The 27388-nt window shown below is 37.9% G+C and overlaps 2 protein-coding genes across 2 annotated transcripts; one reads left to right on the top strand and one right to left on the bottom strand.

The window, feature by feature from the left end:
* Window positions 1–5089: 5089 nt before the first annotated feature.
* LOC104241687 (UDP-glycosyltransferase 71E1-like) lies at window positions 5090–12284 on the top strand. Its single transcript, XM_070151160.1, has 3 exons — window positions 5090–5794; window positions 11943–12089; window positions 12206–12284. Exons 1-3 carry the CDS (start codon window positions 5090–5092, stop codon window positions 12233–12235), a joined length of 882 nt encoding a protein of 293 aa, XP_070007261.1. The 3' UTR covers window positions 12236–12284.
* An 88-nt stretch (window positions 12285–12372) lies between these two features.
* Window positions 12373–14121, bottom strand: LOC104230901 (UDP-glucose flavonoid 3-O-glucosyltransferase 6-like). The gene has a single exon (XM_009783807.2). It carries the CDS (start codon window positions 13893–13895, stop codon window positions 12447–12449), a length of 1449 nt encoding a protein of 482 aa, XP_009782109.1. The 5' UTR covers window positions 13896–14121; the 3' UTR covers window positions 12373–12446.
* Window positions 14122–27388: the final 13267 nt, after the last annotated feature.

Below are 27388 nucleotides of genomic sequence, written 5' to 3'. Positions count from 1 at the left end.
CTCCAACAGCTTGTGAAATGTCAGGCCTTGTGCAAACCATTGCATACATCAAGCTACCAACAACATTTGCGTATGGTACCTTTGACATATACCTTTCGTTCAACTTCATCCATTGGCGACATAGTAGTACTTAGCTTAAAATGGGAAGCAAGTGGAGTACTAACTGGCTTAGTCTTGTCATCTATGCCAAAACGTTGAAGTACTCTCTTCAAATATTCCTTTTGAGATAAACAGAGTTTCTTTGAACGTCTATCTCTAATTATCTCCATGCCAAGAATTTTCTTTGCCTCACCCAAATCCTTCATCTCGAACTCCTTCTTCAGTTGAATCTTCAACTTATCAATTTCTTCCAAATTCTTGGAAGCTATCAACATATCATCAACATATAGGAGAAGATATACAAAGGAACCATCTTTAAGCTTGTGCAAATACACACAATGATCGTATTTGCTTCTCTTGTACCCTTGCCGCAACATAAACTCGTCAAATCGCTTGTACCATTGTCTAGAAGATTGTTTCAATCCGTACAACGATTTTTCAAGTTTGCACACCATATTTTCTTTTCCAGCAACTTTGAATCCTTCTGGCTGAGTCATGTAGATTTCCTCCTCCAAGTTTCCATGTAAAAACGCAGTTTTTACATCCATCTGAACTAGTTCCAAATCCAATTGTGCTACTAAAGCCAACATAATTCTAATGGAGGAATGTTTTACAACTGGAGAAAACACTTCATTGTAATCAATTCCCTCCTTTTGAGCATATCCTTTGGCCACCAATCTTGCTTTGTAGCGAACATCTACTTGGTTAGGAAATCCTTCCTTCTTTGCAAATACTCATTTGCACCCAATTGCTTTCTTTCCCTTCGGGAGATTGGCCAATCTCCATGTATGATTCTGATGAAGGGACTGTATTTCATCATTCATGGCAATCCTCCACTTATCTTCTTCTGAACTTTGGACAACGTCTTTATAAGTAGTAGGAACATCATCAGCTACAATTGAGGTTGCACAAGCAACCGTCTCTATGAGACGAACAGGTTTCGTTATTGTTCTTTTTGGCCTGCTGGTTGCTATTGATTCAAGTTGTTGTTGAGGTTCCTGAGTTGGAATCTCCTCTACTGGCTCTCCTTCTAGAGGATAATCTTCATTTGTTTCCTCCTCTGCTTCTTGTGTAGGAAAAATAAATTTTCCCTCAAACTCCACCTGCTTAGAAGCACCTTTATTTTGTTTGGTATCTTCTGTTACCTTATTTACCATAGCAGATTCATCAAAGGTAACATCCCTGCTGAATATTACTTTCTTTGTCATAGGACACCATAAGCGATATCCTTTGACTCCAGAAGTAATTCCCATAAAAATAGCCTTCTTTGCCCTTGGATCCAATTTTGACTCCGTCACATGATAATATGCAGTTGAGCCAAACACGTGCAAAGAGTTATAATCTACAGCAGGTTTTCCATACCATTTTTCAAATGGTGTCTTGCCATTAATAGCAGCAGATGGTAAGCGATTAATGAGGTGGCATGCATATGTAATTGCCTCAGCCCAAAATTCTTTGCCCAAGCCAGCATTGGACAACATACACCGTACCTTCTCCAGCAAGGTCCGGTTCATACGTTCTGCCACTCCATTTTGTTGTGGTGTATGTCTAACAGTGAAGTGTCGGACGATGCCATCATTTTCACAGACCTTATTGAAATGATCATTTTTGTATTCACCTCCATTGTCTGTGCGAATACACTTGATCCTCCTGCCTGTCTGATTCTCCACCATCGTCTTCCATTTGAGAAAAATTCCCAACACTTCATCTTTGCTCTTCATTGTATACACCCATACTCTTCGGGAAAAATCATCAACAAAGGTTACAAAATAGTGCTTCCCACCCAATGAAGGTGTTTTGGAAGGACCCCAAACATCAGAGTGTACATAATCCAAAATGCCTTTAGTATTATGGATCGCTGTACCAAATTTAACCCTTGTCTGTTTCCCTTTGACACAATGCTCACAAAACTCCAAGTTGCAAGCCTTTACTCCTTTTAACAATCCTTGATCTGATAGAGTTTTCAAGGATTTTCCTCCAGCATGTCCCAAGCGCATGTGCCATAGCTTGGTTGCTTCTGCCTCTTTGTCGTCACTGGATGTCACTGTCGCTGTCCCAATAACTGTACTGCCACGATAGCGGTACATATTATTATTCTTCCGATTAGCCTTCATTACCACTAGTGCACCGGAGCATACTCTCATCACTCCATTTTCTGCAATGATTTTGAACCCTTTTGATTCTAGGGCTCCCACAGAGATGAGATTCTTCTTCAAATCCGGTACATATCGAACATCTGTTAATGTTCTGATCATTCCATCATGGTTCCTTAATCGTATTGAACCAATGCCATATGAGGTAAGAGGGCTGTTATCCGCTGTGTGGACGACTCCATATTCTCCTTCTTGAAATTCCACGAACCAGTCCCTGTTGGGACACATATGATAGCTACAAGCCGAGTCCATCAACCATATGTCTGATGATGTTGATGACTCTGTTGTAACTAATGAGAAGTCTGAATCATCACAATCAGCTACATTTGAATCCATAATGGCCTTTCCATTGTTATGTTTGGCCTTATTCTTCAACTTCGGACAGTCTTTCTTCCAGTGCCCTTTTTCTCGACAAAAGGCACATTCATCTTTGCTGGGTCTGGATCTTGACTTGGATCTTCCCTTCTTTGTCCTCGTTTGATTTTGAGGACGACCCCTCACAAATAGTGCTTCTCCTTCTCCGCCCTTCTGTTTTTCTCGCTTTCTTTGTTCATAGCTGTACAAAGCCGAACAAACTTCTCTGAGAGAAACTTCGTCATTTCCATGGAGTAGAGTAGTTTCAAGGTGCTCGTACTCATCAGGAAGTGACGCCAACAACATTAAGGCCAAGTCACCATCATCATAAGTTGTATCCATATTTTGCAAATCTGTGACCAACTTATTGAAACTGGTGATATGTTCATTCATCGTGGTACCAGGAACATAGGTGAAGTGAAACAGTCTCTTCTTCATGTACAATTTATTTTGACTGTTTTTCTTCAAAAATTTATCCTCCAGTGCTTTCCATAATTTACTTGCAGAAGTTTCCTTTGTGTATGGATATTTCTGCTCTCTAGCAAGGTAGGATCGAATGGTACCGCAAGCAACACGGTTGATAATTCTCCAATCTTCTTCTCCAATAACATCTGGTTTCTTTTCTTCAATGGCCAGATCTAGCCCTTGTTGAAAAAGGACATCTAGAACCTCGCCTTGCCACATCCCAAAATGTCCGGACCCGTCAAATATTTCTACCGCAAATTTCGCATTTGACACAATTCTTGTCATAAGCGAAGATGCCAATGATGACGTATTGTTGACACTTGATGTAGATTCTTCTTGTTTATTGTCTCCCATCTTTGACACAAATATTATTTAATAGCTGACGACACAAATCAAGATTATTTCCTTTCTGGTGTGGAAGATCAGACTAAGCTGCAACCACAGAGCATACTCAGACAGAACCTTGACTCAGTTACCAAGATAAATCTTTTCTGATGTGGAAGATCAGACTATGCTGCAACCACAGAGCATACTTAGACAGTACCTTGGCTCTGATACCAATTGTTGCGGAAGCCAAATGTATATAGTGTGAATAAGTCACAACTACTATACCAAAAATTATGACAGCCACCAAATAATAAATAAGACAATAAAGCAACAATAAAGGGAACACCAGAATTTACGAGGTTCGGCTAATTTTGCCTACTCCTCGGACACAACCAATATTTTATTTCACTCCAAAAATACAAGTGAAATAATACTAAAGAGAGAAGATACAAATGCCTTAAACAGATGAGAAGGCAAATGAGAGGTGTGTTTCAATCCTAAACATTAGGCCTTCTTTTATAGGGGAAAAATCCCCCCCAAACTTAACTCCCAACCAATGTGGGACTTTGGCATTTTGCCAAACTTCAACAAATCTCCACCTTGGCAAAATTCCACATTTTCAATTCTCTCTCAATAACAAATTTTGGTTGTGTCTTCATCTTCAATCTTCAGTGTTCAACAATGTTGATCAAATCCAAACAATGTTGAAACTTGACCGCAGTCACCACCTTTGTCAGCATATCAGCAGGATTCTCTGTAGTATGAATTTTCTTCACCGTGACTCCACCTTCTTCTATGATTTCTCGTACGAAATGATACCGAACATCAATGTGCTTCGTCCTTGCATGATAAACTTGGTTCTTCGCTAATTGAATAGCACTTTGACTATCACAAAAAATTGTGATACCTTTTTGTTCAACACCAAGCTCCTTTAGCAATCCTTGAAGCCAAATTGCCTCTTTCACAGCATCTGTAATAGCCATGTACTCTGCCTCTGTTGTAGACAAAGCAACTGTTGACTGCAAAGTAGACTTCCAACTAACTGGTGCCTTTGCAAAAGTAAACACATAACCAGTAGTTGATCTTCGTTTGTCCATATCACCCGCAAAATCTGAGTCACAATATCCAACTACAGACTGATTGTCTTCCTGCTCAAAAACTAACCCGACATCTACAGTATTATGAATATACCGTAGAATCCACTTCACAGCTTGCCAATGCTCCTTCCCTGGATTGTGCATATATCTGCTAATAACTCCAACAGCTTGTGAAATGTCAGGCCTTGTGCAAACCATTGCATACATCAAGCTACCAACAGCATTTGCGTATGGTACCTTTGACATATACTCTCGTTCAGCTTCATCCATTGGCGACATAGTAGTACTTAGCTTAAAATGGGAAGCAAGTGGAGTACTAACTGGCTTAGTCTTGTCATCTATGCCAAAACGTTGAAGTACTCTCTTCAAATATTCCTTTTGAGATAAACAGAGTTTCTTTGAACGTCTATCTCTAATTATCTCCATGCCAAGAATTTTCTTTGCCTCACCCAAATCCTTCATCTCGAACTCCTTCTTCAGTTGAATCTTCAACTTATCAATTTCTTCCAAATTCTTGGAAGCTATCAACATATCATCAACATATAGGAGAAGATATACAAAGGAACCATCTTTAAGCTTGTGCAAATACACACAATGATCGTAGTTGGGCCTATACTTAACCTTGGAGATGGGAATGAAGATCACAATCAAGAATATGATATGATTATGAAGTGGCTCGACGAGCAGCCTCATTCATCAGTGGTGTTCCTATGCTTTGGAAGCAAGGGATCTTTCGAAGAAGATCAAGTGAAGGAAATAGCAAATGCTCTAGAGAGAAGTGGTAACCGGTTCTTGTGGTCGCTAAGACGACCGCCACCAAAAGACACGCTACAATTCCCAAGCGAATTCGAGAATCCAGAGGAAGTCTTGCCGGTGGGATTCTTTCAAAGGACTAAAGGAAGAGGAAAGGTGATAGGATGGGCACCCCAGTTGGCTATTTTGTCTCATCCTGCAGTAGGAGGATTCGTGTCGCATTGTGGGTGGAATTCAACTTTGGAGAGTGTTCGTAGTGGAGTACCGATAGCAACATGGCCATTGTATGCAGAGCAACAGAGCAATGCATTTCAACTGGTGAAGGATTTGGGGATGGCAGTGGAGATTAAGATGGATTACAGGGAAGATTTTAATAAGACAAATCCACCACTGGTTAAAGCTGAGGAGATAGAAGATGGAATTAGGAAGCTGATGGATTCAGAGAATAAAATCAGGGCTAAGGTGATGGAGATGAAGGACAAAAGTAGAGCAGCGTTATTAGAAGGCGGATCATCATATGTAGCTCTCGGGCATTTTGTTGAGACTGTCATGAAAAACTAATTTAGCAAGAATAAGCAGGAATTCATGCCTAAACCAGTACTATCATCAGTCTTGCATCATTTCCTGAAATAAAGTAGAGATGCACGTATTTGTATTATTACTACTTGCTATCAATACTTTTTTTCTTCTTTTCTTTAGTTGAGTGTCTATCAGGGTAGGACTGTGCATCCTACCCTCCCCGGTGATAGAAAAATAGTTGATAATATTGACCAAAGAATAATAAGAGAAAGAAATAACTTATCGAATAAATACTGTATCGTGGAAGTTTGGAGTTTGCAAAAAAGGAATTGCCAGGAAAAATAGGAAGAAGAATAGTCTTTTGAGAGGATGAGAGAATAAATGTTTTTTGGTGGTAGTTTAACTCACAAATGATGATGCTTATATAGACAAATCATCTACGTTTTCTTCCATTAGAAAAACATAAGAAGTCACAAAATTGTCGTAACATTATTCGTGGTTTAATGACAAAATTGTCGTAAAGGCAGTAACTTCAAACCTTCTGAAAAGCTTGTATCTTTTCATAAACAAAGTCACAAAAATTAAGAAATTGTCGTATGAATGAACGTGAACCGTTTATGAAGTAGTAACTTCATTCTTCCACTCTGCATATACATACAATCTAGATGTTGAATTTGGCAAAACATTTTGTCCCACATCGGTGGGAAAAGAAGGGTTGGGGAAATTTTCCCCCTATAAAAGAAGGCTTAATATTTAGGATTTAAAGATACTTCTCATCTGTTTAAGACATTTGTATCTTCTCTCTTTAGTATTATTTCACTTGTATTTTTGGAGTGAAATAAAATATTGGTTGTGTCCGAGGAGTAGGCAAAATTAGCCGAACCTCGTAAATTCTGGTGTTCCCTTTATTGTTGCTTTATTGTCTTATTTATTATTTGGTGGCTGTCATAATTTTTGGTATAGTAGTTGTGACTTATTCACACTATATACATTTGGCTTCCGCAACAATTGGTATCAGAGCCAAGGTACTGTCTAAGTATGCTCTGTGGTTGCAGCATAGTCTGATCTTCCACATCAGAAAAGATTTATCTTGGTAACTGAGTCAAGGTTCTGTCTGAGTATGCTCTGTGGTTGCAGCTTAGTCTGATCTTCCACACCAGAAAGGAAATAATCTTGATTTGTGTCGTCAGCTATTAAATAATATTTGTGTCAAAGATGGGAGACAATAAACAAGAAGAATCTACATCAAGTGTCAACAATACGTCATCATTGGCATCTTCGCTTATGACAAGAATTGTGTCAAATGCGAAATTTGCGGTAGAAATATTTGACGGGTCCGGACATTTTGGGATGTGGCAAGGCGAGGTTCTAGATGTCCTTTTTCAACAAGGGCTAGATCTGGCCATTGAAGAAAAGAAACCAGATGTTATTGGAGAAGAAGATTGGAAGATTCTCAACCGTGTTGCTTGCGGTACCATTCGATCCTACCTTGCTAGAGAGCAGAAATATCCATACACAAAGGAAACTTCTGCAAGTAAATTATGGAAAGCACTGGAGGATAAATTTTTGAAGAAAAACAGTCAAAATAAATTGTACATGAAGAAGAGACTGTTTCACTTCACCTATGTTCCTGGTACCACGATGAATGAACATATCACCAGTTTCAATAAGTTGGTCACAGATTTGCAAAATATGGATACAACTTATGATGATGGTGACTTGGCCTTGATGTTGTTGGCGTCACTTCCTGATGAGTACGAGCACCTTGAAACTACTCTACTCCATGGAAATGACGAAGTTTCTCTCAGAGAAGTTTGTTCGGCTTTGTACAGCTATGAACAAAGAAAGCGAGAAAAACAGAAGGGCGGAGAAGGAGAAGCACTATTTGTGAGGGGTCGTCCTCAAAGTCAAACGAGGACAAAGAAGGGAAGATCCAAGTCAAGATCCAGACCCAGCAAAGATGAATGTGCCTTTTGTCGAGAAAAAGGGCACTGGAAGAAAGACTGTCCGAAGTTGAAGAATAAGGCCAAACATAACAATGGAAAGGCCATTATGGATTCAAATGTAGCTGATTGTGATGATTCAGACTTCTCATTAGTTACAACAGAGTCATCAACATCATCAGACATATGGTTGATGGACTCGGCTTGTAGCTATCATATGTGTCCCAACAGGGACTGGTTCGTGGAATTTCAAGAAGGAGAATATGGAGTCGTCCACACAGCGGATAACAGCCCTCTTACCTCATATGGAATTGGTTCAATACGATTAAGGAACCATGATGGAATGATCAGAACATTAACAGATGTTCGATTTGTACCGGATTTGAAGAAGAATCTCATCTCTGTAGGAGCCCTAGAATCAAAAGGGTTCAAAATCATTGCAGAAAATGGAGTGATGAGAGTATGCTCCGGTGCACTAGTGGTAATGAAGGCTAATCGGAAGAATAATAATATGTACCGCTATCGTGGCAGTACAGTTATTGGGACAGCGACAGTGACATCCAGTGACGACAAAGAGGCAGAAGCAACCAAGCTATGGCACATGCGCTTGGGACATGCTGGAGGAAAATCCTTGAAAACTCTATCAGATCAAGGATTGTTAAAAGGAGTAAAGGCTTGCAACTTGGAGTTTTGTGAGCATTGTGTCAAAGGGAAACAGACAAGGGTTAAATTTGGTACAGCGATCCATAATACTAAAGGCATTTTGGATTATGTACACTCTGATGTTTGGGGTCCTTCCAAAACACCTTCATTGGGTGGGAAGCACTATTTTGTAACCTTTGTTGATGATTTTTCTCGAAGAGTGTGGGTGTATACAATGAAAAACAAAGATGAAGTGCTGGGAATTTTTCTCAAATGGAAGACGATGGTGGAGAATCAAACAGGCAGGAGGATCAAGTGTATTCGCACAGACAATGGAGGTGAATACAAAAATGATCATTTCAATAAGGTCTGTGAAAATGATGGCATCGTCCGACACTTCACTGTTAGACATACACCACAACAGAATGGAGTGGCAGAACGTATGAACCGGACCTTGCTGGAGAAGGTACGGTGTATGTTGTCCAATGCTGGCTTGGGCAAAGAATTTTGGGCTGAGGCAATTACATATGCATGCCACCTCATTAATCGTCTACCATCTGCTGCTATTGATGGCAAGACACCATTTGAAAAATGGTATGGAAAGCCTGCTGTAGATTATGACTCTTTGCACGTGTTTGGCTCAACTGCATATTATCATGTGACAGAGTCAAAATTGGATCCAAGGGCAAAGAAGGCTATTTTTATGGGAATTACTTCTGGAGTCAAAGGATATCGCTTATGGTGTCCTATGACAAAGAAAGTAATATTCAGCAGGGATGTTACCTTTGATGAATCTGCTATGGTAAATAAGGTAACAGAAGATACCAAACAAAATGAAGGTGCTTCTAAGCAGGTGGAGTTTGAGGGAAAATTTATTTTTCCTACACAAGAAGCAGAGGAGGAAACAAATGAAGATTACCCTCTAGAAGGAGAGCCAGTAGAGGAGATTCCAACTCAGGAACCTCAACAACAACTTGAATCAATAGCAACCAGCAGGCCAAAAAGAACAATAACGAAACTTGTTCGTCTCATAGAGACGGTTGCTTGTGCAACCTCAATTGTAGCTGATGATGTTCCTACTACTTATAAAGACGCTGTCCAAAGTTCAGAAGAAGATAAGTGGAGGATTGTCATGAATGATGAAATACAGTCCCTTCATCAGAATCATACATGGAGATTGGCCAATCTCCCGAAGGGAAAGAAAGCAATTGGGTGCAAATGGGTATTTGCAAAGAAAGAAGGATTTCCTAACCAAGTAGATGTTCGCTACAAAGCAAGATTGGTGGCCAAAGGATATGCTCAAAAGGAGGGAATTGATTACAATGAAGTGTTTTCTCCAGTTGTAAAACATTCCTCCATTAGAATTATGTTGGCTTTGGTAGCACAATTGGATTTGGAACTAGTTCAGATGGATGTAAAAACTGCGTTTTTACATGGAAACTTGGAGGAGGAAATCTACATGACTCAGCCAGAAGGATTCAAAGTTGCTGGAAAAGAAAATATGGTGTGCAAACTTGAAAAATCGTTGTACGGTTTGAAACAATCTTCTAGACAATGGTACAAACGATTTGACAAGTTTATGTTGCAGCAAGGGTACAAGAGAAGCAAATACGATCATTGTGTGTATTTGCGCAGGCTTAAAGATGGTTCCTTTATATATCTTCTCCTATATGTTGATGATATGTTGATAGCTTCCAAGAATTCGGAAGAAATTGATAAGTTGAAGATTCAACTGAAGAAGGAGTTCGAGATGAAGGATTTGGGTGAGGCAAAGAAAATTCTTGGCATGGAGATAATTAGAGATAGACGTTCAAAGAAACTCTGTTTATCTCAAAAGGAATATTTGAAGAGAGTACTTCAACGTTTTGGCATAGATGACAAGACTAAGCCAGTTAGTACTCCACTTGCTTCCCATTTTAAGCTAAGTACTACTATGTCGCCAATGGATGAAGCTGAACGAGAGTATATGTCAAAGGTACCATACGCAAATGTTGTTGGTAGCTTGATGTATGCAATGGTTTGCACAAGGCCTGACATTTCACAAGCTGTTGGAGTTATTAGCAGATATATGCACAATCCAGGGAAGGAGCATTGGCAAGCTGTGAAGTGGATTCTACGGTATATTCATAATACTGTAGATGTCGGGTTAGTTTTTGAGCAGGAAGACAATCAGTCTGTAGTTGGATATTGTGACTCAGATTTTGCGGGTGATCTGGACAAACGAAGATCAACTACTGGTTATGTGTTTACTTTTGCAAAGGCACCAGTTAGTTGGAAGTCTACTTTGCAGTCAACAGTTGCTTTGTCTACAACAGAGGCAGAGTACATGGCTATTACAGAGGCTGTGAAAGAGGCAATTTGGCTTCAAGGATTGCTAAAGGAGCTTGGTGTTGAACAAAAAGGTATCACAATTTTTTGTGATAGTCAAAGTGCTATTCAATTAGCGAAGAACCAAGTTTATCATGCAAGGACGAAGCACATTGATGTTCGGTATCATTTCGTACGAGAAATCATAGAAGAAGGTGGAGTCACAGTGAAGAAAATTCATACTACGGAGAATCCTGCTGATATGCTGACAAAGGTGGTGACTGCGGTCAAGTTTCAACATTGTTTGGATTTGATCAACATTGTTGAAAACTGAAGATTGAAGATGAAGACACAATCAAAATTTGTTATTGAGAGAAAATTGAAGATGTGGAATTTTGCCAAGGTGGAGATTTGTTGAATTTGGCAAAACATTTTGTCCCACATCGGTGGGAAAACAAAAGTTGGGGGGATTTTCCCCCTATAAAAGAAGGCTTAATGTTTAGGATTTAAACACACCTCTCATTTGCCTTCTCATCTGTTTAAGGCATTTGTATCTTCTCTCTTTAGTATTATTTCACTTGTATTTTTGGAGTGAAATAAAATATTGGTTGTGTCCGAGGAGTAGGCAAAATTAGCCGAACCTCGTAAATTCTGGTGTTCCCTTTATTGTTGCTTTATTGTCTTATTTATTATTTGGTGGCTGTCATAATTTTTGGTATAGTAGTTATGACTTATTCACACTATATACATTTGGCTTCCGCAACACTAGATACGTTACAAAAATTAATTGTCGAAAGGTATAAGAATTAACCACAGATTAATCATGTATTAGAAGTTCTTTATTCTTTGCATATCAAATTATTGTTCAACTGCTGTTGTAGTAAAGTAGAGATGCACGTACGGTTTCTACACGATAGCATGGTTTCTACTAGTGTTGTCCAAGCTACATAAACTCCATAAGAGAACCATGACACTGGACTGCACCTCAAATATTGATTCACATCCTTAAAATGATTAGATGATGCAGGTGCAAGGAATTAGTTTCTAGACTGTAGTTTTCAAATTTTCTCAGTTAAGAAACAATGTCTTTTCTTTTCCTTTTCTTGAGGAATGCCATATACAGATGCATAGACTGCAGCTTAAAGAACATATACTACAAATATCTTTCTTTATGACAAATGTTTATGCCAATACACTTACCTTGATGTTTAAGGTTAAGGAGTTAAGGCGTGAGGAACAGACACGAGAAACGCCTCAGTTTCAAGTTTTCCATTTCATGGCAGTGTCCTCTCACTCTAAAAGCAGTAAGGCAGCTGATGGAGCCTGACAGTGAAATAAGAACGAAAATGGAAGACGTGAAGGAGAAGAGCAGGTTTTCTATAATGGAAATTGGCTCTTCCGATGCCTCTCTTGGACGTTTTATCGAGCAGGTGATGGACAAAACTCATTAATAATTAGCATCAATAATAGAGTCTCTTTCAAATTGCTACCGTTATCGGATATAGGATTGTTTACTTATTATAATTGTCTTCTACATTTTGATTAGGTATCGGATGGTGTCAACAATAAATGCTAACAGTATCTTTTTTATGCTATATAGCTGATCAAAATTTGTTTTCCGATTATATGAGATTAATGCAAATAAATAAAACAAAAGGAGCAATTTTGTTGTGAAAATACACTGCTCTTAGGATCGAAACGATCAACTTGTAAGAAAAGGAACTAGTATTGCTGCCGTTGGCCACACTGGGCGGCAATTTAACAGAGATGTGGTGATTGACCATTATTCAGTTATTGCCCATAACCTGCTCGATAAAACGTCCAACAGAGGTGTAGGAAGAACCACCTTCCTTCAGCGCCAATCTGCTCTTCTCCTTCATGTCTTTTACCTTCATCCTTATTTCATTTTCAGGCTCCATCAGCTGCCTTATTGCACTCTTTATCTTCTCCGCTTTAATGATATCCGTTTTGTTCCCGCTAATGTTATAATCCATCTTAATATCCATTGCCATACCCAAATCCTTCACCAATTGAAACGCATTCGCTTGTTGCTCCGAATACATTGGCCAAGTTGCTATTGGCACTCCAAACCAAATACTCTCCAAAATCGAATTCCATCCACAATGCGACACAAATCCACCCACCGCTCCATGTGACAAAATTACCCCTTGGGGTGCCCATCCTATCACCATTCCAATCCCTTTCGTCCTTTGCAAGAATCCTTCAGGCAAGACATCTTCTAGGTTTTTGTAGTCACTTGGATACCATGAATCTTTTGGTGGTGGTTTCCTTAGCGACCACAAGAACCGACACCCTCTCTCCTCTAAAGCATTTGCAATTTCCTTAACTTGCTCCTCGTTAAAACTTCCTGATGTTCCAAAACAGAGGAACACTACAGAGGATGGAGTTTGCTCATCTAACCATTTGATAATTTCATGGTCAGATAAATCTTCGTTATCACCGACACCACTATTGAGGTTCAGCAATGGTCCTACTGGATAGACAGGTGGAATTTTCCCGTCCAAAGAAAGTGATTTCAAAGCATGAGCTTCAAACTCTAGGAAGGTGTTTACCAAGATACCTTTTGTTTCTTGGTATCTTTTGGCAATATCAAGGAACATAGTGGAACCACCATCCTTGTCCAGGAATATAGACGGCAAACATTTAGTCGCAAAAGGATTGAAATACGTAGGAACAGAGAGTTCTGATTCAGGATCATTGTTGTAATTTGTAATGTCTATGTTAAAATCATCTTGTAGACTCTGCATATGAAGGTGAAGCCCAAGCATGGCTGCACTAGTCGTGTAGAAAACATAAGTTGGGAGCCCGCATTCATTTGCTACGTCTATCATTGTGGTACACATCATGTCTATCACAAGACCAGATAGTGTGGCTGTTTCAGATTGTAGAATTTGAGCTGCAACTTGTCTGACCTGAGGCTTATGGCTATCAATAACGCCAGAAAAGAATGTGCTGTTGTTGAGGAGTTGCAAAGCGGATTCGTCTCGTGGGAGTTGTATGAATTTCAATCTTGATGAGCTGAAATTAGTATTTGAGGAAAGTGATTGGATGTAAGGATTGAGGTTGGGGTCGAGGTTCATATTCATGATAAGGACATTGATGGAGAGCTGTTCCTCTCTAGCTATAAGAAGCTTTGACATCTCCACCGCGGGTACTAGGTGACCCATTCCAGGAGATGGAATGAAGACCAACTCGGTGATTTTAGTTGCATTCATTGTTTGTTTCAAATATCTCAGCCTCAAAGCTACAGATTTCAACTGTGATATTTTAAACTTGGAAGAGGAAGATGGGATTATACCAGCTAGCAACAAGACATATATATATAGGCTGAATACATACGGAGACACTTAAAGTTGGCACGATCTTTCATTTAGACACCTGAACTTAAGAGAGTTCCTATGGAGCACATACGTTACATGAACTTTGTTCCAATTAAACACTTGCTGAGTTGGCACATAGAGTGAGTTTCACCCAATATGGGCGCGTGAAAAGCCCAAACAGATTTTTTTTTTTTTTAATTTCCTTCTTCTTCTTTATGTCCACCACCATTTCCACCATTGTCTCCTCCACCTTCTGTCATCTTCTCTGACTCATTTTCCTCTTCTTCTTTCGAATCCCATACCAGATTCAAATTCAGCCGAAAACAAAAAGGTGAGTATTTGTGATTGGAAGAAAACAAAAAGGATAAAGTGAAGAAGAAGAAGCAAAATGAATGGAAATAGCTTGAACTTTTCCGGTGAAAGCCAAGAATGTCATTGTGCTTCAGCAGACCCAAAATGAACCAATCTCACTCAAATCTTCACCAAATGATTTAAAACTTGAAATGAAAACTCTAAACAATATCAATACCAAGCCCCAGTGATCAATTCAAACAAACAGCCCCAAAATCAAAAGACCTAAGTTCGTCTTTTTCGTCGAACAATCAGTTCAAGTTTCGAACCCAAAACCCTAGAAAAGCAATTCAAATCAAAGCTCAAATCTTCAGACCTCACCTCGTATCAGCGTTTACAACCAAAACCTCGAACACCCAGCCAACTCCGAACCCTAATTTTCAGATTTTCAAAAAACCCAATTACGAACTTTTCCGGTGAAATCTAAGAATTTTGCATTTGTTCTGTTCGATTTGGAACCCTGAAACTGTTGCGGAAGCCAAATGTATATAGTGTGAATAAGTCACAACTACTATACCAAAAATTATGACAGCCACCAAATAATAAATAAGACAATAAAGCAACAATAAAAGGAACACCAGAATTTACGAGGTTCGGCTAATTTTGCCTACTCCTCGGACACAACCAATATTTTATTCCACTCCAAAAATACAAGTGAAATAATACTAAAGAGAGAAGATACAAATGCCTTAAACAGATGAGAAGGCAAATGAGAGGTGTGTTTCAATCCTAAACATTAGGCCTTCTTTTATAGGGGAAAAATCCCTTCCAAACTTAACTCCCAACCAATGTGGGACTTTGGCATTTTGCCAAACTTCAACAAATCTCCACCTTGGCAAAATTCCACATCTTCAATTCTCTCTCAATAACAAATTTTGGTTGTGTCTTCATCTTCAATCTTCAGTGTTCAACAATGTTGATCAAATCCAAACAATGTTGAAACTTGACCGCAGTCACCACCTTTGTCAGCATATCAGCAGGATTCTCTGTAGTATGAATTTTCTTCACCGTGACTCCACCTTCTTCTATGATTTCTCGTACGAAATGATACCGAACATCAATGTGCTTCGTCCTTGCATGATAAACTTGGTTCTTCGCTAATTGAATAGCACTTTGACTATCACAAAAAATTGTGATACCTTTTTGTTCAACACCAAGCTCCTTTAGCAATCCTTGAAGCCAAATTGCCTCCTTTACAGCCTCTGTAATAGCTATGTACTCTGCCTCTGTTGTAGACAAAGTAACTGTTGACTACAAAGTAGACTTCCAACTAACTGGTGCCTTTGCAAAAGTAAACACATAACCAGTAGTTGATCTTCGTTTGTCCAGATCACCCGCAAAATCTGAGTCACAATATCCAATTACAGACTGATTGCATTCCTGCTCAAAAACTAACCCAACATCTACAGTATTATGAATATACCGTAGAATCCACTTCACAACTTGCCAATGCTCCTTTCCTGGATTGTGCATATATCTGCTAATAACTCCAAAAACTTGTGAAATGTCAGGTCTCGTACAGACCATTGCATACATCAAGCTACCAACAACATTTGCGTATGGTACCTTTGACATATACTCTCGTTCAGCTTCATCCATTGGCGACATAGTAGTACTTAGCTTAAAATGGGAAGCAAGTGGAGTACTAACTGGCTTAGTCTTGTCATCTATGCCAAAACGTTGAAGTACTCTCTTCAAATATTCCTTTTGAGATAAACAGAGTTTCTTTGAACGTCTATCTCTAATTATCTCCATGCCAAGAATTTTCTTTGCCTCACCCAAATCCTTCATCTCGAACTCCTTCTTCAGTTGAATCTTCAACTTATCAATTTCTTCCAAATTCTTGGAAGCTATCAACATATCATCAACATATAGGAGAAGATATACAAAGGAACCATCTTTAAGCTTGTGCAAATACACACAATGATCGTATTTGCTTCTCTTGTACCCTTGCCGCAACATAAACTCGTCAAATCGCTTGTACCATTGTCTAGAAGATTGTTTCAATCCGTACAACGATTTTTCAAGTTTGCACACCATATTTTCTTTTCCAGCAACTTTGAATCCTTCTGGCTGAGTCATGTAGATTTCCTCCTCCAAGTTTCCATGTAAAAATGCAGTTTTTACATCCATCTGAACTAGTTCCAAATCCAATTGTGCTACCAAAGCCAACATAATTCTAATGGAGGAATGTTTTACAACTGGAGAAAACACTTCATTGTAATCAATTCCCTCCTTTTGAGCATATCCTTTGGCCACCAATCTTGCTTTGTAGCGAACATCTACTTGGTTAGGAAATCCTTCCTTCTTTGCAAATACCCATTTGCACCCAATTGCTTTCTTTCCCTTCGGGAGATTGGCCAATCTCCATGTATGATTCTGATGAAGGGACTGTATTTCATCATTCATGGCAATCCTCCACTTATCTTCTTCTGAACTTTGGACAGCGTCTTTATAAGTGGTAGGAACATCATCAGCTACAATTGAGGTTGCACAAGCAACCGTCTCTATGAGACGAACATGTTTCGTTATTGTTCTTTTTGGCTTGCTGGTTGCTATTGATTCAAGTTGTTGTTGAGGTTCCTGAGTTGGAATCTCCTCTACTGGCTCTCATTCCAGAGGGTAATCTTCATTTGTTTCCTCCTCTGCTTCTTGTGTAGGAAAAATAAATTTTCCCTCAAACTCCACCTGCTTAGAAGCACCTTCATTTTGTTTTGTATCTTCTGTTACCTTATTTACCATAACAGATTCATCAAAGGTAACATCCCTGCTGAATATTATTTTCTTTGTCATAGGACACCATAAGCGATATCCTTTGACTCCAGAAGTAATTCCCATAAAAATAGCATTCTTTTCCCTTGGATCCAATTTTGACTCTGTCACATGATAATATGCAGTTGAGCCAAACACGTGCAAAGAGTCATAAAACAACAGGCTTTCCATACCATTTTTCAAATGGTGTCTTGCCATCAACAACAGCAGATGATAAGCGATTAATGAGGTGAATATGTAACCGCCTCAGCCCAAAATTCTTTGCCCAAGCCAGCATTGGACAACATACACCGTACCTTCTCCAGCAAGGTCCGGTTCATACGTTCTGCCACTCCATTCTGTTGTGGTGTATGTCTGACAGTGAAGTGTCGGACGATGCCATCATTTTCACATACCTTATTGAAATGATCATTTTTGTATTTACCTCCATTGTCTGTGCGAATACACTTAATCCTCTTGCCTGTTTGATTCTCCACCATCGTCTTCCATTTGAGAAAAATTCCCAACACTTCATCTTTGCTCTTCATTGTATACACCCACACTCTTCGGGAAAAATCATCAACAAAGGTTACAAAATAGTGCTTCCCACCCAATGAAGGTGTTTTGGAAGGACCCCAAACATCAGAGTGTACATAATCCAAAATGCCTTTAGTATTATGGATCGCTGTACCAAATTTAACCCTTGTCTGTTTCCCTTTGACACAATGCTCACAAAACTCCAAGTTGCAAGCCTTTACTCCTTTTAACAATCCTTGATCTGATAGAGTTTTCAAGGATTTTCCTCCAGCATGTCCCAAGCGCATGTGCCATAGCTTGGTTGCTTCTGCCTCTTTGTCGTCACTGGATGTCACTGTCGCTGTCCCAATAACTGTACTGCCACGATAGCGGTACATATTATTATTCTTCCGATTAGCCTTCATTACCACTAGTGCACCGGAGCATACTCTCATCACTCCATTTTCTGCAATGATTTTGAACCCTTTTGATTCTAGGGCTCCCACAGAGATGAGATTCTTCTTCAAATCCGGTACATATCGAACATCTATCAATGTTCTGATCATTCCATCATGGTTCCTTAATCGTATTGAACCAATGCCATATGAGGTAAGAGGGCTGTTATCCGCTGTGTGGACGACTCCATATTCTCCTTCTTGAAATTCCACGAACCAGTCCCTGTTGGGACACATATGATAGCTACAAGCCGAGTCCATCAACCATATGTCTGATGATGTTGATGACTCTGTTGTAACTAATGAGAAGTCTGAATCATCACAATCAGCTACATTTGAATCCATAATGGCCTTTCCATTGTTATGTTTGGCCTTATTCTTCAACTTCGGACAGTCTTTCTTCCAGTGCCCTTTTTCTCGACAAAAGGCACATTCATCTTTGCTGGGTCTGGATCTTGACTTGGATCTTCCCTTCTTTGTCCTCGTTTGATTTTGAGGACGACCCCTCACAAATAGTGCTTCTCCTTCTCCGCCCTTCTGTTTTTCTCGCTTTCTTTGTTCATAGCTGTACAAAGCCGAACAAACTTCTCTGAGAGAAACTTCGTCATTTCCATGGAGTAGAGTAGTTTCAAGGTGCTCGTACTCATCAGGAAGTGACGCCAACAACATCAAGGCCAAGTCACCATCATCATAAGTTGTATCCATATTTTGCAAATCTGTGACCAACTTATTGAAACTGGTGATATGTTCATTCATCGTGGTACCAGGAACATAGGTGAAGTGAAACAGTCTCTTCTTCATGTACAATTTATTTTGACTGTTTTTCTTCAAAAATTTATCCTCCAGTGCTTTCCATAATTTACTTGCAGAAGTTTCCTTTGTGTATGGATATTTCTGCTCTCTAGCAAGGTAGGATCGAATGGTACCGCAAGCAACACGGTTGATAATTCTCCAATCTTCTTCTCCAATAACATCTGGTTTCTTTTCTTCAATGGCCAGATCTAGCCCTTGTTGAAAAAGGACATCTAGAACCTCGCCTTGCCACATCCCAAAATGTCCGGACCCGTCAAAAATTTCTACCGCAAATTTCGCATTTGACACAATTCTTGTCATAAGCGAAGATGCCAATGATGACGTATTGTTGACACTTGATGTAGATTCTTCTTGTTTATTGTCTCCCATATTTGACACAAATATTATTTAATAGCTGACGACACAAATCAAGATTATTTCCTTTCTGATGTAGAAGATCAGACTAAGCTGCAACCACAGAGCATACTCAGACAGAACCTTGACTCAGTTACCAAGATAAATCTTTTCTGATGTGGAAGATCAGACTATGCTGCAACCACAGAGCATACTTAGACAGTACCTTGGCTCTGATACCAATTGTTGCGGAAGCCAAATGTATATAGTGTGAATAAGTCACAACTACTATACCAAAAATTATGACAGTCACCAAATAATAAATAAGACAATAAAGCAACAATAAAAAGAACACCAGAATTTACGAGGTTCGGCTAATTTTGCCTACTCCTCGGACACAACCAATATTTTATTTCACTCCAAAAATACAAGTGAAATAATACTAAAGAGAGAAAATACAAATGCCTTAAGAAGATAAGAAGGCAAATGAGAGGTGTGTTTAAATCCTAAACATTAGGCCTCCTTTTATAGGAAAAATATCTCTACCAAATGGCTAACCCACTGATGTGGGATTTGCCAAATTCAACAGAAACTCCATTTCCGGCAATGTGGCCTAGAACTAAGCCAAACCATGGTTATGGGAGTACTTTGTTTTGCAGATGAAGATGGAAAGGAAGGGGGGTGGGGGTCGTTGGGGAAGATGACGGAGGGGAGGGGTGGGTTGGGATTCTTGTTTTTCTTTTATTCTTTTTCATTTCTCTAAAGTCTTTTTTTAATTGTTAATAAATCCATGTGTCTCCATCTTATTGGTTACCCTGGCGTGTGAATTTCACGCATCTATTACGTATGGATGCCTAAAAATTTTGTGTCTAAATGACACAGTAAATACATGGTTAAAATGTTCAAATGAAACAAATTTTAGATGAAGTGTCTAAATGAAAGATCGTGCCAACTTTAAGTGTCTCCGTATGTATTCGGCCATATATATATATATATATGAGGAAGATCTGAAACCATTGCTGAGTCAATAGCACAGATCCAGTCAACCAAGTGTGGAGTTCAAGAGAATACTTGCCTTGGCAATCAAGAATGACAATGATGTCATGCCTTTAGTCATACAAAAGTTGTAAGCATAGCAAGGGCAAAAACTTCTGCAGCCTATCTATGGATAAGGAGATCCAGGATAAGGATTTAACTGTAGTATATTTTCTCCTACCCCAATTAAAATGTGCAATCTAATAAATAGGAAGAAGACTAATCAAAATATTCTTTAAATTTTCACTTCTAGTTTTGTGGGGCACATATAGCTTGATTTTCACAAATAGGCTAATTTTGTGCCATTGTTTAAGTTGTGACCACATTTAAATAAGTTTTACAAAATTAACTTGCTGGTCGAGACGGGTCTGCAAATCCTAGTGGATCCTCGGTTTTTGATGGATGGACGAACTTGTCTTATCTGTGGCAGTCCTACCAGACCATCTCCAACTCTAACACCAAATTTCACATTAAAATGGTGTAACACCAAATTGACTCCAACCATTACACCATTTTTTACATCAAAAAAGAATATTTCTTTTCTCTCTTTTATATTATATTATTATCTTCTATTTAAATTTCATTTTTTATTTCCTTCAAACAAATTCTATTTTTTTTCTTTTTTTCATATTCATCATATATAATTCACATTCACCACTTATATTATCATTTATTACAAAATTATTTTAAAGGATAAATCAACTAAAAGTGAAATCATTGATAAAAGATAATTAAATAAATATTACATCATATTCAAATTTAATTTAAGTATCACATAAATATTCAACTTTCGCATCTATTCTCCCATAAATGCTCGATTAATGCATTACGAAGTGCGAAATGCGCATCTTTATCCTTATTTTATGTATTGTTAATTTTCTTTTTTAAATTTTAGTTTTCACTTTTCAATTTTAGCAACATTAGATATTTTACATTTGCATTTTTCATTCTTAAATAATGGTTATATTTCTTTTTATACAATAATAATAATAATAAAATTAACTTATAATTTTATATAAATATAATATATATACAAAAATTAATATATCAAAAAAATAGAATATAAAATTAAAATTATAAAGATTTTAATATAAAAATTAATTATATACACAATATATGATAAATTAAAAGTCAAACAAAATAAAAAAAAATGAATAAAATAATAATAAATCAAAATTTACACCAAATTTAGATTTGGTGCAAAAAATAGTGCACCCTTGGAGATGCCCTTAGGGCTTAAGTAAAAATTGTGTCATAACTTTCGAAAAAAATTTCACCAAGTCTGGACGGATCGTAAGAAGTTCTGATTGACGGACAAATTTGAAGGTGTACAAATTGTGTCATAATTTGAAGTTCTGATCGTCAGGATTTGCTTGTGTAGAAATTTTACTAACACGTTTTTGCTTCAAAATTGTACCAACTCCTAATTTGATATCCGACCTTTAATACCAATCCAACAATTTCCGCTGGTTATATCCAACTAGTGAATTTTATCGCGCGATGCGCGATCATAAAAAATATCATTAGATCTATGATTTAATTTCTTCTTATACCCAAATATTGAAAGTAATCACAAAAGTACTGTTGTAAAATATAAATTTCTTTATTTTTCTTCCATATGATAAACTAACAAAGTTTATAAATACAACTGATATGAATTTTGGTGAAACATAAATTTTCGAAAATCAAACAAAAAGTCAAATATCACCTACATATTTAGTAAAAAGTAAAGAGAAGTCAGCGTAACAACAAAAAGCCTAAAACGAAAGTGTCAAAATATTTCTAGGGTCAAAAGCATGTTATGGTTCCTGAGGCAATAAGAGGAAGCAACTATGTGTAGACAAAACATTTATATTGAATGATCAATTTATACTCGTTTTGTTTGTTGGTGTATCTAACTAATCAAAATAATATAATTAACTAATCAAATAAATCAGTTATAAAAGTATATCAATTCATCAAGATGCGATTTTCTCTTAATTAAAAATACTCAATTCTAATTACAAAAAATATCGGTCACTCTTTTAAGATACTCTATAAGCACCAATTACTCAAGTTCCATTGCAAAAGCGATTAAAAGAGTTCCAACACATAACAATCCTCATAAATTTAGTACCGAATATTGCAATTAAATTTAAGCGTGGAAGGATTTCAATACCCTGTTGTGACTATTGCTCTTTCTTCTTCTTTTTTCACTTCTCTCCATATACAAAATTTTTAATTGGATTATAGTAATAATGTGAAATAGGTTATAGCGTAATGATTCATATATTTCTTAAATTATTTATAATCCATTTTCAATCTTTTTGCTATATTAAAGAAACAGTTGTCATATTCTATTATTTCACTGAAAAAATGTACTTAACTTTCTATAAATGTGTTTATACCTATCCTAATATCTAATATTTTTTTTATACATTTATTTCGTTTATTTAACCTAATATGTTTTTATTGTAAAGGATGAAGTGGTAATAGAAAAAAAGGACAAATTAAGTAACTCAAAACTTCCAAAGCTTTGAAAATATAGAACAATCTGCCTTTGAATCATATTTAATTAATTGCCAATGCTTCAATCTCGGCCGACTTTGTATATGGAACTTTCCTTTTATATTTCTCTGTTCCTTTTACTCTTTGTTTGTTTTCATTTTCCTTTTTTTTTTTTTTATATATATGGAACTTTCCTTTTTCATGGCAAAAGGACTCCTTTTGCCATGGGTCAAGGAAGAGCTATTTATAACCGAAAGAATGTGGAGAAATCCATGATCGTGTAAAGATGTAACTGAAAGAATAATCAATTTTGTAACTGAAACTTTTTGTTAAGGCTTTAACATCAGAATGGAAAATGAATTGAAGATTGGAAAAACAGGAAATGATTGTGAAAATCTGAGAGAAAAGATAAATAAGAATGGTGGCTTAGGAGGCATGCCACATAACCTTTTCGATTGCCCATATTTATATTTATACTAGTTAATTTGTCCGCGCTTAGCACGGTCATACAAAAAGATAGCAAATTTAATATACAATTTTGTAGTTAATTTGGTCGAGATATAAGAGATATGGTTTTTGTGTATGTGCATACAAATATATATATTTACTCTGACTCCACAACTCTCTATGTCAACAGTTGTCAAATTTATTTCATTAAAATCATAGAAGTAGAAAAATGATTATTGTTAGTTGTTGATCATGCACTTCACTAATCCCTAAAACAGAACATACACGGTCTTTGGAATTCTTTCCACCCCGCATGGTATGAACGCAAATGCATGTTCATATGATAAATATGCAATAATCTTATAAAGGCTTAAACTGAAGCAACTGTGAACTTCAGAGCCTGCAAAAAGAAATATAATTCGAGTATCCTAAATTACTAAATCAAACAAAATAAAGCACTCATCAAAGTAAAGATCACATCACCCACAATCTGCTTGAGAAATGAATGACCAATATACAACTTCAGGGAAATCAAAGACAAAGGAAAAATAATTAACCCATGAAATTGTTGAAGTTTGGCAAAATGCCAAAGTCCCACATTGGTTGGGAGTTAAGTTTGGGGGGATTTTTCCCCTATAAAAGAAGGCCTAATGTTTAGGATTGAAACACACCTCTCATTTGCCTTCTCATCTGTTTAAGGCATTTGTATCTTCTCTCTTTAGTATTATTTCACTTGTATTTTTGGAGTGAAATAAAATATTGGTTGTGTCCGAGGAGTAGGCAAAATTAGCCGAACCTCGTAAATTCTGGTGTTCCCTTTATTATTGTTTTATTGTCTTATTTATTATTTGGTGGCTGTCATAATTTTTGGTATAGTAGTTGTGACTTATTCACACTATATACATTTGGCTTCCGCAACAATTGGTATCAGAGCCAAGGTACTGTCTAAGTATGCTCTGTGGTTGCAGCATAGTCTGATCTTCCACATCAGAAAAGATTTATCTTGGTAACTGAGTCAAGGTTCTGTCTGAGTATGCTCTGTAGTTGCAGCTTAGTCTGATCTTCTACATCAGAAAGGAAATAATCTTGATTTGTGTCGTCAGCTATTAAATAATATTTGTGTCAAATATGGGGGACAATAAACAAGAAGAATCTACATCAAGTGTCAACAATACGTCATCATTGGCATCTTCGCTTATGACAAGAATTGTGTCAAATGCGAAATTTGCGGTAGAAATTTTTGACGGGTCCGGACATTTTGGGATGTGGCAAGGCGAGGTTCTAGATGTCCTTTTTCAACAAGGGCTAGATCTGGCCATTGAAGAAAAGAAACCAGATGTTATTGGAGAAGAAGATTGGAGAATTATCAACCGTGTTGCTTGCGGTACCATTCGATCCTACCTTGCTAGAGAGCAGAAATATCCATACACAAAGGAAACTTCTGCAAGTAAATTATGGAAAGCACTGGAGGATAAATTTTTGAAGAAAAACAGTCAAAATAAATTGTACATGAAGAAGAGACTGTTTCACTTCACCTATGTTCCTGGTACCACGATGAATGAACATATCACCAGTTTCAATAAGTTGGTCACAGATTTGCAAAATATGGATACAACTTATGATGATGGTGACTTGGCCTTAATGTTGTTGGCGTCACTTCCTGATGAGTACGAGCACCTTGAAACTACTCTACTCCATGGAAATGACGAAATTTCTCTCAGAGAAGTTTGTTCAGCTTTGTACAGCTATGAACAAAGAAAGCGAGAAAAACAGAAGGGCGGAGAAGGAGAAGCACTATTTGTGAGGGGTCGTCCTCAAAATCAAACGAGGACAAAGAAGGGAAGATCCAAGTCAAGATCCAGACCCAGCAAAGATGAATGTGCCTTTTGTCGAGAAAAAGGGCACTGGAAGAAAGACTGTCCGAAGTTGAAGAATAAGGCCAAACATAACAATGGAAAGGCCATTATGGATTCAAATGTAGCTGATTGTGATGATTCAGACTTCTCATTAGTTACAACAGAGTCATCAACATCATCAGACATATGGTTGATGGACTCGGCTTGTAGCTATCATATGTGTCCCAACAGGGACTGGTTCATGGAATTTCAAGAAGGAGAATATGGAGTCATCCACACAGCGGATAACAGCCCTCTTACCTCATATGGCATTGGTTCAATACGATTAAGGAACCATGATGGAATGATCAGAACATTGATAGATGTTCGATATGTACCGGATTTGAAGAAGAATCTCATCTCTGTGGGAGCCCTAGAATCAAAAGGGTTCAAAATCATTGCAGAAAATGGAGTGATGAGAGTATGCTCCGGTGCACTAGTGGTAATGAAGGCTAATCGGAAGAATAATAATATGTACCGCTATCGTGGCAGTACAGTTATTGGGACAGCGACAGTAACATCCAGTGACGACAAAGAGGCAGAAGCAACCAAGCTATGGCACATGCGCTTGGGACATGCTGGAGGAAAATCCTTGAAAACTCTATCAGATCAAGGATTGTTAAAAGGAGTAAAGGCTTGCAACTTGGAGTTTTGTGAGCATTGTGTCAAAGGGAAACAGACAAGGGTTAAATTTGGTACAGCGATCCATAATACTAAAGGCATTTTGGATTATGTACACTCTGATGTTTGGGGTCCTTCCAAAACACCTTCATTGGGTGGGAAGCACTATTTTGTAACCTTTGTTGATGATTTTTCTCGAAGAGTGTGGGTGTATACAATGAAAAACAAAGATGAAGTGCTGGGAATTTTTCTCAAATGGAAGACGATGGTGGAGAATCAAACAGGCAGGAGGATCAAGTGTATTCGCACAGACAATGGAGGTGAATACAAAAATGATCATTTCAATAAGGTCTGTGAAAATGATGGCATCGTCCGACACTTCACTGTTAGACATACACCACAACAGAATGGAGTGGCAGAACGTATGAACCGGACCTTGCTGGAGAAGGTACGGTGTATGTTGTCCAATGCTGGCTTGGGCAAAGAATTTTGGGCTGAGGCAATTACATATGCATGTCACCTCATTAATCGTCTACCATCTGCTGCTATTGATGGCAAAACACCATTTGAAAAATGGTACGGAAAACCTGCTGTAGATTATAACTCTTTGCACGTGTTTGGCTCAACTGCATATTATCATGTGACGGAGTCAAAATTGGATCCAAGGGCAAAGAAGGCTATTTTTATGGGAATTACTTCTGGAGTCAAAGGATATCGCTTATGGTGCCCTATGACAAAGAAAGTAATATTCAGCAGAGATGTTACCTTTGATGAATTTGCTATGGTAAATAAGGTAACAGAAGATACCAAACAAAATAAAGGTGCTTCTAAGCAGGTGGAGTTTGAGGGAAAATTTATTTTTCCTACACAAGAAGCAGAGGAGGAAACAAATGAAGATTACCCTCTGGAAGGAGAGCCAGTAGAGGAGATTCCAACTCAGGAATCTCAACAACAACTTGAATCAATAGCAACCAGCAGGCCAAAAAGAACAATAACGAAACCTGTTCGTCTCATAGAGACGGTTGCTTGTGCAACCTCAATTGTAGCTGATGATGTTCCTACTACTTATAAAGACGTTGTCCAAAGTTCAGAAGAAGATAAGTGGAGGATTGCCATGAATGATGAAATACAGTCCCTTCATCAGAATCATACATGGAGATTGGCCAATCTCCCGAAGGGAAAGAAAGCAATTGGGTGCAAATGGGTATTTGCAAAGAAGGAAGGATTTCCTAACCAAGTAGATGTTCGCTACAAAGCAAGATTGGTGGCCAAAGGATATGCTCAAAAGGAGGGAATTGATTACAATGAAGTGTTTTCTCCAGTTGTAAAACATTCCTCCATTAGAATTATGTTGGCTTTGGTAGCACAATTGGATTTGGAACTAGTTCAGATGGATGTAAAAACTGCGTTTTTACATGGAAACTTGGAGGAGGAAATCTACATGACTCAGCCAGAAGGATTCAAAGTTGCTGGAAAAGAAAATATGGTGTGCAAACTTGAAAAATCGTTGTACGGATTGAAACAATCTTCTAGACAATGGTACAAGCGATTTGACGAGTTTATGTTGCGGCAAGGGTACAAGAGAAGCAAATACGATCATTGTGTGTATTTGCACAAGCTTAAAGATGGTTCCTTTGTATATCTTCTCCTATATGTTGATGATATGTTGATAGCTTCCAAGAAT

The sequence above is a fragment of the Nicotiana sylvestris genome, chromosome 7 (assembly GCF_000393655.2).
Source record: "Nicotiana sylvestris chromosome 7, ASM39365v2, whole genome shotgun sequence".
Lineage (NCBI taxonomy): Eukaryota > Viridiplantae > Streptophyta > Magnoliopsida > Solanales > Solanaceae > Nicotiana > Nicotiana sylvestris.
Note: the sequence above shows the minus strand (reverse complement) of the source record. Positions and strands in the feature narration are given on the sequence as shown.

What these genes read in the sequence shown, in the direction of transcription:
- LOC104241687 (XM_070151160.1), top strand. Translation starts at nt 5,090, where the DNA reads ATGATCGTAGTTGGGCCTATACTTAACCTTGGAGATGGGAATGAAGAT. An exon ending in TCGGGCATTTTGTTGAGACT is followed by an intron (nt 5,795 to 11,942) that starts GTCATGAAAAAC and finishes ATTTCATGGCAG; the next exon opens with TGTCCTCTCACTCTAAAAGC. An exon ending in TTGGACGTTTTATCGAGCAG is followed by an intron (nt 12,090 to 12,205) that starts GTGATGGACAAA and finishes CATTTTGATTAG; the next exon opens with GTATCGGATGGTGTCAACAA.
- LOC104230901 (XM_009783807.2), bottom strand. Translation starts at nt 13,895, where the DNA reads ATGAATGCAACTAAAATCACCGAGTTGGTCTTCATTCCATCTCCTGGA.